The 14,765-nt window shown below is 38.4% G+C and overlaps 1 protein-coding gene across 1 annotated transcript in view; it reads left to right on the top strand.

The window, feature by feature from the left end:
• The window catches only part of LOC107663867 (immunoglobulin superfamily member 3-like), a 148,017-nt gene extending 133,589 nt beyond the window's left edge, over positions 1 to 14,428 (top strand). Inside the window, exons 7-9 of the mRNA XM_016454237.1 lie at positions 5,567 to 5,977; positions 9,874 to 10,296; positions 11,570 to 14,428. Of these exons, the coding sequence (XP_016309723.1) occupies positions 5,567 to 5,977; positions 9,874 to 10,296; positions 11,570 to 11,820 (1,085 nt within the window). The 3' untranslated portion in view covers positions 11,821 to 14,428. The remainder of the gene's footprint in view (positions 1 to 5,566; positions 5,978 to 9,873; positions 10,297 to 11,569) is intronic.
• Positions 14,429 to 14,765: the final 337 nt, after the last annotated feature.

The following is a 14,765-nucleotide window of genomic DNA, read 5'->3' as shown; positions in this document are numbered from 1 at the left end:
TGTTAGACTGCACCCCATAAACACAATCAAGCCTAGAAAAAAAACAGTGAACCACCCCTTTAAGGCCAATTCACACTGCACCAAGGAGGACAATGATCAGATTACAGTATGTCACTTCCCAGACTTTCACGACCCTACAAGTGCTGATTCAGCATGTTCAATCAGCCAAAACGAGCTCCGACAGATGCCAAAAGACACAGACAAGGGTAAAACACTGATCTGACAAAACCGAATAAAGTGTCTGCTACCATCTGTTGGTGAAAGTGAAAGTGACGTGACATGTGGCCCATGGTGACCCATACTTTGAATTAGTGCTCTGCATTTAACCCATCCAAAGTGCACACACACAACAGTGAACACACACACACCGTGAACACACACCTGGAGCAGTGGGCAGCCATTTTTTTTGCTGCGGCGCCAGGGGAGCAGTTGGGGGTTGCTCTGATCATTTTAGTGCCTTGCTCAAGGGCACCTCAGTCGTGGTATTGAAGGTGGGAGAGAGCGCTGTACATTCACTCCCCCCACCTACAATCCCTGCCGGTACGACACTCGAACCCACAACCTTTGGGTTACTACTCCAACACTCTAACCATTAGGCCACGACTTCCGTGTGGTGTGTGGTGTGAATCACCCTTTACTGTATTTTACTAGAGCCAAGCCACTTTCTCCATTAGATGTGCATCATGTCTTTTTTGTCCACTGTGAATCAGTAATCAACATTCGAGCATGTGCTGTGTTATTTCCTATGATTGTGATTCTAGTGTAAATACATTTTGAATGCCGTTACTGACCTTACTCAACAGCTGCTGTTTGCTTTTGAGTCTGATACATTTTTTACCTGCTCTATCGTTCAATAATAGCCTTTTTGCAAATCCTCCATTATGTTTGACATTCAGAGAACAATCTATACTGTTGAGATCAGACTAAAATGATCAGGACGTTGTTAAAAATACATTTAAGACTGATGTGCAGAGTGGAAGGTGCTACACCCAGTCAGGAACAGCATAAGATTTCTTAAAATTACATATGTGACCCTGGACCACAAAACCAGTCATAAGTAGCACGGGTATATTTGTAACAATAGCCAACAATACATTGTATGGGTCAAAATTATCGATTTTTCTTTTATGCCAAAAATCTTTAGTATATTAAGAAAGGATCATGTTCCATGAAGATATTTTGTACATTTCCTATCGTAAGTATATCAAAACTTAATTTTTTCTTAATAATATGCATTGCTAAGAACTTCATTTAGACAACTTTAAAGGCGATTTTCTCAATATTTAGATTTTTTTACACCCTCAGATTCCAGATTTTCAAATAGTTGTATCTCAGCCAAATATTGTCCTATTGTCCTAACATACCATACATCAATGTAAAGCTTATTTATTCAGCTTTCAGGTGATGTATACATCTCAATTTCACTAAATTGACCCTTATGACTGGTTTTGTGGTCCGGAGTCACATTTTTTTTTTTCTCATTAATTTCTCCTCTTTCTTTTCTACCTCACTGTGACTAAGTGGGCCACATTTATTGCCTTTGCAATAAATCCGAGCCTCTGACAAAGTTCTGGCAGTGTCAGATATTTAGTGTGGCATTCGTGCTGCGTGACTGCTCCTACAAGCTGTACATTCTGACTTTTACCCAAGATCTCACTGGGAACATATTGTTCAGGCTTTAGTTTCAGTAAATGCTCTTTTTAGACTGGCAAGGACATTTTGTTTGCTTGTTAAAGTATGTTTTGATAGCACAAACTTTTTTTTATTCTTCATGATATGGCCACTTTAAAATCTCCAGTGCATGTGGATGTCACTGGAATAAATGTTTTCTTAATGTAATAAATAAATGGTTTGTGTTTCTTGATGGGAAGGCTGAATTATCTTTGGAGATTGTGTCATCAATAAATAAACCAAATAAAAGCATCTTTATCTCGGCAGCGCAGCGTGTTGGTAATTAACTGGGGCTAACAAATTGGACACACGCAGGAGGAGGGAACGCGGCTCGCTGTCTTCTTAGAAAATCACAAATGCACTCTAAACATTTTCTCTGTTTGCTTTTTTCCGCTGCCAACCTCCCCCTCCACACCTCCTCGCCCTCCGTCTGAGAGCCGTCACAAACTGCCTCTAATCAAGCTCTGAGCTGTTTAAAGTGTGCTGCTTGATTTGCTTCATTTTTGCAGTCTCTCTTACTCTCCCATCTTTCTTTTTCCTCTCTCGCTTTTCATACATTTATTGATTTTCCTAATTCGATTATACAACAAAAATGTAATGGCTTGCAGTTTTGTCAAGAACAAATATCTTGTTTAATTAAATTGTTTAATCGTGCCTGGTAGAGTCAAAGATGATTCTGTCAGAATTTAATTGGCCGCCTTCCTTCATTAGGACACATGGAGGAGACCCTCCGAAGGATTCAGACCTAGTAAGGGTAACCCTAAATGCAAGTGAATGATGGAAAACCCATGCAAGAGTATTCATATCTATGGCTAATATGAGTGGGGAGATAATCTTATCTGCTGCAACTCTCGGGAGCTAATGAAAGGATAGCTGCTCCTGTAGGACAGAAAGTACAAAGACCAATGGACCTCATTTCCGTCTTGTCAGAGGCGCCCTGCTCTGCTCACTTTCTTTATTAGAAAATTGAATGGGGGAAGAGAGAGAGTGGAGCATCAGTCCTCCGCTCCAAGTCCACTTATGCATCATGCTGAAAGAAAAACATTGATCAGGAGTGAGCTTGAAACAGAGAAGGCAAATGTTTCCAATCATATTCGCTGTATTGCTTTTCTGTTGCCCAGGAGACTAAACTGTGTCTCAACTGTGAGCTGCCATGCATAACTTTTCTCTGATTTCAAAGCCTCTGTGAATAACCTTATGTAAATCTGAGCAATATTGTATGATTGTATTTAATTGTGCAGCAGTGCTAGAGTCAAACAACAATATTAGGTGCTTTAAAAATGGCACCGTATTTGTAAACATGATTTTCTGAATATCATGTAACGCTGAATGCACCTGTGATCGGTGATGTGATCAGCCACAATCAAATTCAGTAAAGAAAACTTGTAAAAGATTCAACTCGCAGACACAGTTTTAAGGTTAAAAAAGACATATCGAGATCATGAAAAAATTTACAGATGAGTGGTATTGTAAATGTTAACCGCATATATCTGCTAAAAGTGAATTTTCAACATTGATGAGTACACTAGTAGTACATAAATGGCTTCAAAGCTAAACTACATGAACTAAAAGCCACATAACTCTAATTTTGATTTCATGGGGAATCCCTTTAATCCCTGACATCTCTTTTTCAGCCTTTGTTTTCTGTCAAAACTGGAGAAATTAGAAAGAAAACTAAGAAATCTCTTGTGTGGAAATCCCATCCATTGGTGGTTCTGCCTTAGAGGATTGAAGAGTCATTCTCCTGCGATTAGCTGCTAGCTCTGAAGGGTTCTGTAGAGATTCCCTATGGAATGACTGCCAGCGCTTTGAGAGCATCTTTAGTGTGCACCCAACCAGTAATGTTTTATGAGGGCACACAAGATGCCATTTTGCATTTACAGGATAAATGCCTGTTAGCAGTGTCAAAAACTGCTAAAGTTTATGTACATTTTTGTCAATTCAAATTAAATTCGGGCCCACTGCAGATTCTGAATGTGCTCTTTATGTGTATCCTGAAAACTGCAGTTCAGTGAAAATACACAACTGTTTTTGAAGTCTCCTATAAGTCATAACGAATGCACTGAAATGTTATTATAATTTAAAAGAACTGTTTTCTATTTTAATATATCTTAAAATGTAATTTTTTCCTGTGATGGCGAAGCTACATTATCAACAGCCATTACTCCAGATTAGTGAGGAGCCGCCTTGCTTTCAAGAGCTTTCTAACATTTTTAACATTTTATTAAAAAGTGACTTTAATTCTCATAGTGATCTTTCTTTTGTTAAGTAACTGTTTTTTAAAGAGCTAAATTAGCAGTTAGTTAGCTGGCTTTATGCCAACAAGCAACTGATCTAGTGCAACTACCATCAACAACTGAAGGGACGCAGACACTCATTCTTGTCAGTTTTGTTGGAGTCTTCTGTTTTAAAGCTGAACTGTGGGGAGATATTAACTCTGGCAGCCCTGCAGGAGTGAACAAAGCGCATTTTGCAGTGTGACATTTTAATTTTAGAAGCTCTTGGCCTGATAGCATGTACAATGGCAACAGTATGTCAGCAGACGCCGGTATTACTGCAAACACACAGCTGTCACATCAAATACAATTGTGATCATTAATTATTTGTCATAGTTTTCTCTGCATTTTTATTTATTTTTTTTTTTTTTGAGTGGTTTGTGTGTGGATTTTAAGAATATGGAATATGGTAAATCAAAAGCCTAAATTGAGGAACAATTCCTTTGCGGTTTTATTTTTATAAATCTTTAAAAAAAAAACTTGGAGAAACAGTGTTAAATCGGTGAGATTTGACATTATACAATTGAGTTGAGGAGCTTTGCTGCAGGGATTGGGTTTCTGGCCTGCTGGTTAGAAGCGTAAGAGTGTTCATGCCACTGTTATTCACGGAGAAGGTCCAGGCTTAGGGATGAATCAGGGGACTTTGCTAGAAGTGCAGAAATGCGTGATGGGGATTACTGGAGCCAAAGTGTCAGTGGAAAATTGGATTTTTAGCAAAGAGCCATTAAAGCAGGAAAAACAGAATGTGAAGTTTCACAGATGCACATTAATTTGAGGTAATAAAAGATGTAAAAGAAACAATCATATGAAGTCCCAGCAATTTTGTATTTTCTTGGTAAAAGGCACTGCATGTGTGTGTTGAGAAAATGGGAGAATGGGAGGAGTAATGCAGTGGCATATGGTTAATGCGTTTGAAAGTGTGCCTGAACTGTTTGCACATTCTCGTGCCAAATAACAGGGCCGCACATGTAGGACATCTGCTCTCTTTACTTTTGAACGCTTCTCAGTTGCACATATCTAATGATCTACATTTGTAAGTATGTGAGACCTTTTATTTGCAGGTGTGAAAGTGTGTCTCCCATTGTCTTCCTAAGCTCTTCGGGTACTCATAAATCCACTCATGGTGTGAAATAAGTAACAGCCATTGCCGATGGCGGTCACACCTGATGCACCTGTAGTAATCCAATATGTATGCCCAGGATCCCGCAGCCCTGCTCCCTCAAGAATGTTTCTGACGTCTTATTTCTTCCAGATCTAAAACAAGCGACTCCCTCAGCAACAGTAAATATCCATTCTGGTTAAAGGCCTATTCACATTTAAAAGAAACAATGGATTCCTATGGATATTATTTCAAAGTACACTTTTTATAAGTGCGTTAAGAAACATGAAAGTGTACGTTTAAATGGCCTTTTAATTCATTCATATATTATCTTCAAGGACAGTTTTTTTCAAATATACCTTTAAGATTTGAAGTACATTACAAGTGCACATTTAGTCACAAGGGTACTTACAGACAAGAATATCTGGCTTTTTTAATGTAGGCTATTTGGTCTAAATAGTCTGTAAATCTTGGTATTCATTGTTCTAACGTTTCCCCTTTTTGCTTTCTCCTCCTTTAGTAAGTAAACTGAAGGTGCACAAGTCCAACCGGAGTCTGCAGTTTCTGGAGGACAGTCGGGTGCGTGTCAACTGCTCCATCACCTCTCAAACCAGCCCGGACTCTCAGCATGCTGTGCTGTGGTACGCCCGGAAGGCTGAGGCAGGAGAGCCGGATGAGCTGCTGTTGAAGATCGAACACACTGGAGCGTTCGAGTATGGAGCGTACGCAGAGGAGGAACGTCTCCGCAGCCGTGTGCAGTCAGAGAGGCTCTCTCCTCGCCTCTACGGGCTTACTTTGCACCGTGCCGAGACCAGCGACTCTGGAACATACTACTGCCTTGTGGAGGAGTGGCTCATGGACCCTGATGGACTCTGGTATCGCCTGGCACAAGACTCCTCCGGCTTCACACATGTGGTGGTGAGACAGCCAGGTAAGAATATTTGCTTATCAAATGGATGTATATGTACTTGTATTTAAATGTATATTTATCTTTGTCTCACATTTAGTTTTCAAACTTTGACGGCATTTTTTTAAAGAAATTAATACTTTTAGTAAGCAAGGATATACAGTATTAAATTGATCAAATGTGACGTAAAGACATTTATAATGTTACAAAAAGAATCTATTTCAAATAAATGCATTTTTTAAACGTTGTAGTTATCAAAGAATCCTGAAAAAATGTATATCATGGTTTCCACAAAAAAATATTAAGAAGTACAACTGTTTTCAACATTTATAATAATAAGAAGAAACATTGCTATAAGAAATATTAGAATGATTTCTTCTGAATGATCATGTGACACTGAAGACTGTAATGACTGAAAATTCAGCTATATATATATATATATATATATATATATATATATATAAGACATTTCACATTATTAGCCTTCTGTTCCTCTTACAAATAAATGCAGCTTTGGTGAGCATAAAATACTTTTTTCAATAACATTAAAAAATCTTCTAAACTTTTGAACAACATGTATGTTACACATTTGGTGTTTTTTAATTGTTTTTTGTTTTTTTTTAAATGTTATAATTTTTTTTCCATTTAGTTTTTAGATGAATGTTTTTTGCTAGAAAATGAGAAAAAAAACACTGCAAAAAACACTGCATCTTTTTTATTATTTTGACCAGTTGTCATTTTCTGCAAATAAATGCTCTAAATGACAGGATGTTTATTTGGAATTTGGGAGAAATATTGTCAGTAGTTTATAGAATTAAACAAAAATGTTAATTGTACTCAAACGCATACCAATAAATAGTAAAACCAGAGAAATTAATAATTTTTCAGTGGTCTCTTTAAAAAAAATTTCGCAGAGCTGTATATTTATTTTGGTAACAGGGTTGCAGAAATTTCTCAAATAAAATGAACAAAAGAAAACATCTCAGGCCCTCCTGAGATTAACGATCAACATTTTCTAAAGGTTTTTTGGAAAAATTCTCTGGTCCTTTTTTGTATCTTGCTAATGGAAAGTGCTGGACAGTATTTACAATGGCACCCAACTAGCCGAGTTGGCCTTTATTCCTATAGCAGACTCCGAAGCCTTTGAGATTCAGTTGTAGGTGTGTGTAGCAGTCCCATGGGCTTACCATGCCATCTGGCATGAGAGGATTAGAAAGAGCAGCATGAAAACATTCTCCCCCTGAGACCACCATGGAGCGCAGCCATCCTGAGCTCATGTCTGCCCAAACTGAATCATTCATCAGCATGTGTGTATTTATGAGAGGAAGACATAAAGAGAGATAGGGGCTTTGTACGCGTGACTCCTCAAACGCAAGCGCAGCCCTTCAGGGAGCCGCCCCACATGGGCCACAGACCTTAGCACTAACAGTGCAGGTGGCAAGGGAGAGTCAGAACCTCATAACGGACACAATCACGACTGCTGGAGCCCAGAGGCTTTACTCATGACGCCCATCTGAGTGCCACACATCTGCTGCTCCTCTCTTCACTCCGCTAGACCCCTGCTGCAAACCGCCTTAGCTATTCATCTGTCTGACCCCCTTTTGCAGATAATGTCCACTTTTTCCTGTAACATCATGACCTAGCTTTTGTAGGCAGGTCTAGTGTGGTTCAGGGGGCGTATTACAGAAAGATCCTAACTTTAAAAAAATGTTTTATCTGTTTGGTAACCATGGTAATTTCAGTTAGGACCACATTTAGGACAAAAGCTTTTACAGAACAGTATTTCCTAAGTGTGTTTACAGAAACCTCTTAACTTGACAAAAAAATCCTAAAAACTGTCTTAACTTTAGGACAACCCCACAGCTGTCCTAACTTCAAAATTATTTGAAAGCTAACGGAAAAAACGCTCACAATTGCGCTGTCCAACAATGGTATTACATTTACTAATAATTGAAAATGAAGAACGGGGATGTTTAATGGTAGAAAGACTCTTGGAGGACCCTGAAGATGTGTTACATTTTGATGACAAAACACTCCATGCAACATGATATTACAGTTAGCACAGGAACTGCAACCAGCATTACATGCAGAGACCAACAAAAGCGTCACGGAGCATTATCGGTTGTAGTGCAAGTGCAAGTGACTAATGCCTTATGTTTTTTTTTTTTTTGCAAAAGGCGATTTTCAAAGTGAAGTAGCTTCTATTATTTTGTTTACCTCAACAGCAGCTCGCGCAATGTTGGTTGCTTGGTAACAGACCTGAGAGTGGATTGTCGAACTTGATAATGCAATTTAAGATTTCCTAACTAGAGATAAGATACGATTTTGTAAGATAAGATAAGAATCCCAAATCAAGTTAAGATTTGCTTCTGTAATACAAATTTGCACAAAAAAAGTTAAGACCTAAGATAAGAAACTTTCTGTAATACGCCCCCAGGTGACTATGTAGAAAAGGTTTGCATTAGTCTGATGCCATCTGGACTCTTTGACAGCATTGAATCAAAGCTTCGAGGAGCTGGAAGGACAGATCCCACCCCCACATCCCAACCTGACACAACACACTCTTCAATATTACTGCACTGCACATGGGTCATCGACTTACCGCTGTTACATAGACACATTTTGTTGTGTAGTTTGTCCTCGGGTCCATTGAGCAAGTAGCTTTAGGAGCACAGGTGGCCAAGACATCTACTCCTCTGAAACAGATCAAGGTCAAGAAAAGTGAGTTTGGGCACTTTTTTTTTGGTTTTTGCTGGTCAGACAACTTCAAAAAGTGATAAATTATTATTATAAATGAATAATGCAAATCTAACATTCACATGGACATGCTGATCATTATGGAAGCCCTTATTTTGTGTAGTTGTTTATGCATCGTGCAGTTTCTATTCTTTAGCATGAATGCATTTCCCTCTACAGTATCTAATCTTCTTCTCAGCACTGCTTTAGTCAAGCTGTCTTTCATGAATTCTGTATTGTATAACTCTTTCTATTTTTGCCTCTCATATATATACACAGTGCATATCTCTATAATATATCTAAGTATGCACTTAAATTCCAGTCTTATTTCCCTGGGGACGCAAGTGTGAGTGTCAGTTCACCTCCTCGCTGCACGAGTGCCTGAAATAGCATCCATTTAAATGTATTTACAAATAGATAGTTGATGAAAGGTTTAGCACCTCGTAATCTGCCATCTTCAAAGTTAAATTGCACTGCTTTTACATGAGCAGATGATAAGAGGAGCCCCTTAAAGTGTGCCAGTCTTATTTTTAGCTGATCTCAGCTCAAGACTCTGCTGAATGAGCTTGTGACTTCTCACACAAAATGTGATGATCCTCACCTTCATTTGAGAGTGACATATTGAACTGCTAGTTCCACATCCCTGGATGCTTGATGCCCTGCAGAATTTTGATAGAGTTCATTTTACGGCGTGATGGAATATTTAAATCCTTTTTGTACTAGTATAAACATTATTAGATGTAGTTCTGTCATTATTTGCTGACCCTCATGTTGTTATGAAACTATGACTTTCTTTTATCTGATGAAAACTTTTCTTATTTATAAATGTTGAAAACAGTTGTGCTGCTTAATATTTTTGTATAAACCATGATACATTTTTTCAGGATTCTTAGAATATTCAAAAAAAAAAAACATTTATTTGAAATAGAAATCATTTGTTGCATTATAAATGACTGTTGATTGTATTGCAAATGTCACCTTGTGTGTTCAACGAAAGATACTCATACTGTTTTCAGAGTGACAGAATTTTTATTTTTTGTGTGAATAATTCCTTTAATTAAACCAGAATATTTGGCTCTATATAAATGTAACAATGAGTTTTCGACAGATGCTACCCCAATCTCTGAAGAAGATTAGAAATGTTGTCATGCACTTAATGATTTTTATTATCGGTTTTATTGCAGTGGTGAAGTTGCAGGTGGAGGAGGCAGAATCTAATATCACAGTACCTGAAGATGGATCAATCCGGCTGGGCTGCAGCATTCTGTCTCAGTCCTCAAAAGATTCCCGCTTCTCTGTATCCTGGTATGTGTACCGTTTGGGACCGGAGGAGGAGGATGACCAAGAGTGCGTCTTTTCCATCGGTCATGATGCAGTGTTTGGTAATGGGAACTGCAGCCCTACAGAGGAGCCTGGTCCAAACTCTCGCCTGCAGTTTGAACGCGCCACCTCTGAACTGTACAGTCTGACCATCCAGAAAGCTCGGTCCAGAGATGCCGGCAATTACTACTGCCATGTGGAGGAGTGGCTGCTGAACCCACGCAATGCCTGGTACCGCCTGGCCACCAATAACTCTGGAGTCACCATTGTTAATGTTATGGAGCAGGGTGAGCTTTTGCACTTTATAAGCACTAACCACATCCACACATGTGGTTGTTAATATTTTCTTGTGCTTTTACACCGTGTCCTAATCAGATACAATCCAACAAGTAAATTCTGTGCCCACATTTAATGTGAAATGATACATGAAGAAACTGAAGCAAACTTTCAAAAAAAAGTTCCCCTACATTTTCTGTATTTATGTAACAGTAAAAATGGGCACATAAATTCTATAATTTTTTTAAGGTTTCTGCATAACCACCTACATGTATTATTTTCTGTCCTGCAATTTTTTTCATGTTTTTACACACAGACAGACAGACAGACAGACAGACAGACAGACAGACAGACAGACAGACAGACAGACAGACAGACAGACAGACTTTAGTTAGTGTTTTATTTGGAGTCACATTAACTTTTTTGTTTTGTCATTTTATTATGTTGGTTAGGACCAGTGTTGGGGAGTAACTAGTTATATGTAACGGTGTTACATAATTTAATTACCAAAAAATTAACTGTAATCTATTACAGTTACTGAGATAAAATGTGTAATTCAATTACAGTTACTTAATGAAAATGTTAACGATTAGAAATGGGGTTACATCTGAATATGGATATGCAGAATAATATTAATTTGTTGCTTTGCCTGTTTTGATGTGCACAAAGCCTTCTGCCATTTAAAGGCTGTTTTTTAGAAATAAGCGATGCTATTCTGATGTTTTTGATTGGTTGTCTTGTTTGAATTTGTCTCCCATCATGTCTCCCATTTACATCAATCCACATTGCCACTGAAAGCTTTAGGCTACAACCTGTCTGAGAGTTGCCATCATGGCAAGTGATAAAAATGCGTCCAGTGCTGGAAATTTAAAAACCAAAAATCAGAAAAATCTCAAAGTAAAATGATGCACTAAAGTCAGATTTTGTGGTGGCTGGATTTTCAAAGTCTGACAGTAATTAGTGTTAAGCACTACTGTAAGGTTAACGTTGCCTGGTTTAAATGTTTGAAAATGATTAAGAGTTGAAAACATTAGTTCAAAATTTTGAAAAATAATCAATTGTAATCAGTTACATTACTTTAATAAAGTAACTGAAATAGTTACACTACTTATTACTACTACTACTTGCATTTTGAATAGGGTAACTTGTAATATGTAACCTATTACATTTCCAAAGTAACCTTCCCAACATTGGTCAGGACAGTGTTCACACAGCTCTCTTTTTGTTCTTATACATATTTAAGTTCCATATTAAATTGTTCTAACTCTTTCTGTCCCCCTCCAGTCTCTACCCTACAGTCAGTGGTTTGTTCCAACGACTCCCTCTTCTATTTCGTCTTCTTCTACCCCTTTCCTATCTTTGGCATCCTCCTCATTGCTGTCCTGCTGGTGCGCTACAAGACCCGCAGCTCCAGCAAGAACCAGGAGGGCAAGAACGGAGCGCCGCTCTTGTGGATCAAAGAGCCTCATCTCAGCTATTCCCCAACCTGTCTGGACCCCCCAGCCCTCAGTCTTCACCCTGGTTCTGTGGAGTAACAGTGACACGAACGTGACCCTGTCTCGCTCAGAGACTTGCTCATCTACACTCTCTCTGTCTCTGACTCGCTCTCTGTTTATCTTCTCCTCCTCGTCTGTGATGAGGCCACCAGAAAGTAATCTGGGCTTCTAGCCTGGCCTGTCAATCCATCCATATGACTGACTAAGACCTTCCTCAGTTGAAGTTGCCATGACTACGGTGGCTGCTGGCGCCGATGCCTAGACATTCGCTCTGCTTTCTTTTTCCTGATCTTTTTTTAAAATATGATTTTACTTTTCATTCATGCTCTTGTGTGAGAACTTTTCCTTTGAGGTGGCAGTATCCGTGAGCCTGATGTATTTTACCCAACTGACACCAACCTCCTTCCCTCTCCAGGATCGGAAACAGCAGTTTCTTTTTGCTTTTTTACTCCCGTCTATGAAGTCTGGTGGAAACCATTACATATTATTTGTTATTTTGTCTGTGCTGATTTTTGCTTCAGACGACTGGAAGGTCATTGCTGGACTATGAACGTTTCTAGAGACAATGGTGTATGGATGAAGGAAGAAAAGGACAATCTTTCCTCAGAAAAACTTGGAAAGCTGACAATGGATGTATATTGATTTTGTTTGTGTGCACGTGCCACAGAACTGACCTGAGAACTGCCTCTGTTTAAATGGATATATACTATGGAGAGCCCTCATTGCCCACAGACTCAAGGAAATACATGAACTCCAGCTCATCCTCACTGCCACAGACCAATACAACTTCAAAAGCCACAAATTCAAAGACACTAAATAGGATTAGATCTGTGTAACGTGATGTTGGAAAAGACAGTGAGCTTCCTACACTGACATGTTTCCTCATCGCTGGTGCTCAGATGTTTATACTTGCCCCCAAATTCCCCATTTCATTTCAAGGTCTTCTTGACCTTTCCAATGTTAAGAAGTTCCATTTATCTCTAAAAACACCCTTGTGTACATGAGTGTGTGCTTGTTTGTGTATAAATACACAACTGACCCCACATTTGGTGAGCGTTGGCCTCAGCGTCCTCGTATTTTCATAATGCAAGGTTGAATGGAATCAAAAGGGGGCATGAAGGGATTTTCTCTCCGGAGTTTTTGAATTTCTTGTAAAAAACGTTGTCTTGAGGGAGACGGCAGACAGGACACTATAGACTCAAGGGACATTCTCAGTGCCAAGATCTTTTTATCATCATACGTGCCCTGTAATGATCCAGAAGGAAAGCAGATATTGGCAGACTTCTGCATATATGAGTTATGAAGGGATTTGACATTTTGTTTTATCTATATTCTAAATCTCATCAAGTGTTGTTCTTCTTCTCTTTATTGGTTTGTGTTTGAAATATGGTGCCCGATCTTTGTGTTACCACTGAAAAATTGTGAAAACTTATTGCGCAGTGTCATAACCTGTAACCTGTGAAGACCTACTAGTGTGATTATATCTCTGAGGATGAATATAGCATCTAAGTTTTTGTTGGTCTCCATGAACACTTCGAAAACACTGCCATATTTTACCATTGAAGATGCTATGATCCTCACATTTGCTCTGCAATCCACACTAGTCATGTTTCAAGAAAGATTCAGCCTCTATACTGAAAGCATTTAGAGCTTAGCTGTAGCGTGAATGATTTTTGTAAATTTTTCTTTTATTTCAACACGGACTATGAAACATAACGTGTTATCTAGTAATAGCAACCTGCGGTCTGACACCAAACTGGATGTGTCTCACTTATAGACACCACTGAAGATCTTTTGACAGTGCAACTTTCACTCCGTTCTCACGGAGAATCATCTGGGTCGCTGCTGCCCTCATGTAATCTCAACAGTGAACATCGCGGCTTTTCTGTAAATGAAATTTAGATCCATTCGAAGCTTGTGGTTGTCTTATTTATTGAATCATAAAACTCCTAGATAGAATATGTGAATTTTATAAATGTGAGTAGACAGAATGTGGCAGAAATAGCGGTGAACATTTAGGCAACTATAATTTGGCTACTTGCGTGCAGTGGCCTAGAGGATTATGGGAAGTAATTCTGAACCAGTCTGAGAATCTTCATACAGATGACACAGTGATCTAGCGCTCTTTATCTACTAAATTTTGTTGAACTGTATAGTGCATGATGATGAGTAAGGGGGACATTTTATTAATGTCTGAAAGTTTTGTCGTGACATCATGTCAGATCAATGACATCACCATCTCCACCTTGAGTAAGGCCTTGCTGATTCAAAGCACCTGTTCACCCATTTTAACACAGCAAGTCTCAAATGTAATGCAAACTTTTGTTTGATCAATAGGTTGGCCTTCCTCAAGTAGGAGATGTGTAGTGTGACGTTGCGGTTCTGCTGTCGTTCAATCTGTACAGACTTATTCAGAACTCTAAATAGTGTTTTTGTAGTTCAACATGCCCAGCTGAATCATAATGTTCTCACAATGTTGTAAATGCATTTCGAGGGCTGCATGTCATGGCTGTGTACTGGCAGTATAGCTGCAGAAAAACAAAACAAATTACAAAAAATATTGTGTTGATGTGTGTTCAGTTCAGCCAGTGCTGCTTTTTTAAGTGGTGATTTTTGTTCCTTTTTTTTTTAAATAACCAAAATAGTGCACTGAATATAAAAAAAAAAAAGTTGCCATAGTTTTTTTTATGCTTATGTGTTTTTGTTGTACTCTGTTTAATTTTTGTTGTGTTTTTTATATCTATACTTATTTTATTAAATTGTAGCAATTGCTATTGTGAAAAGGCACTTTGCTATTGTCAGTTGATTGCAATAAAACATTCAGTGCACCACACTTTAGATTGTGTTTATATAATGTATCAATTGTATTGGACCAGTTTGCAAATGTTAAGAACAGTGTTGGGTAAGTTACTCTAAAAAAGTAATTAATTACTAGTTACTAATAGTAATTAATTACTAGTTCTTCAACAGTGTAATTAGATTAC

The sequence above is a fragment of the Sinocyclocheilus anshuiensis genome, unplaced genomic scaffold (genome assembly GCF_001515605.1).
Source record: "Sinocyclocheilus anshuiensis isolate Anshui unplaced genomic scaffold, SAMN03320099.WGS_v1.1 scaffold976, whole genome shotgun sequence".
In the NCBI taxonomy this organism is placed as follows: Eukaryota; Metazoa; Chordata; class Actinopteri; order Cypriniformes; family Cyprinidae; genus Sinocyclocheilus; species Sinocyclocheilus anshuiensis.
Note: the sequence above shows the minus strand (reverse complement) of the source record. Positions and strands in the feature narration are given on the sequence as shown.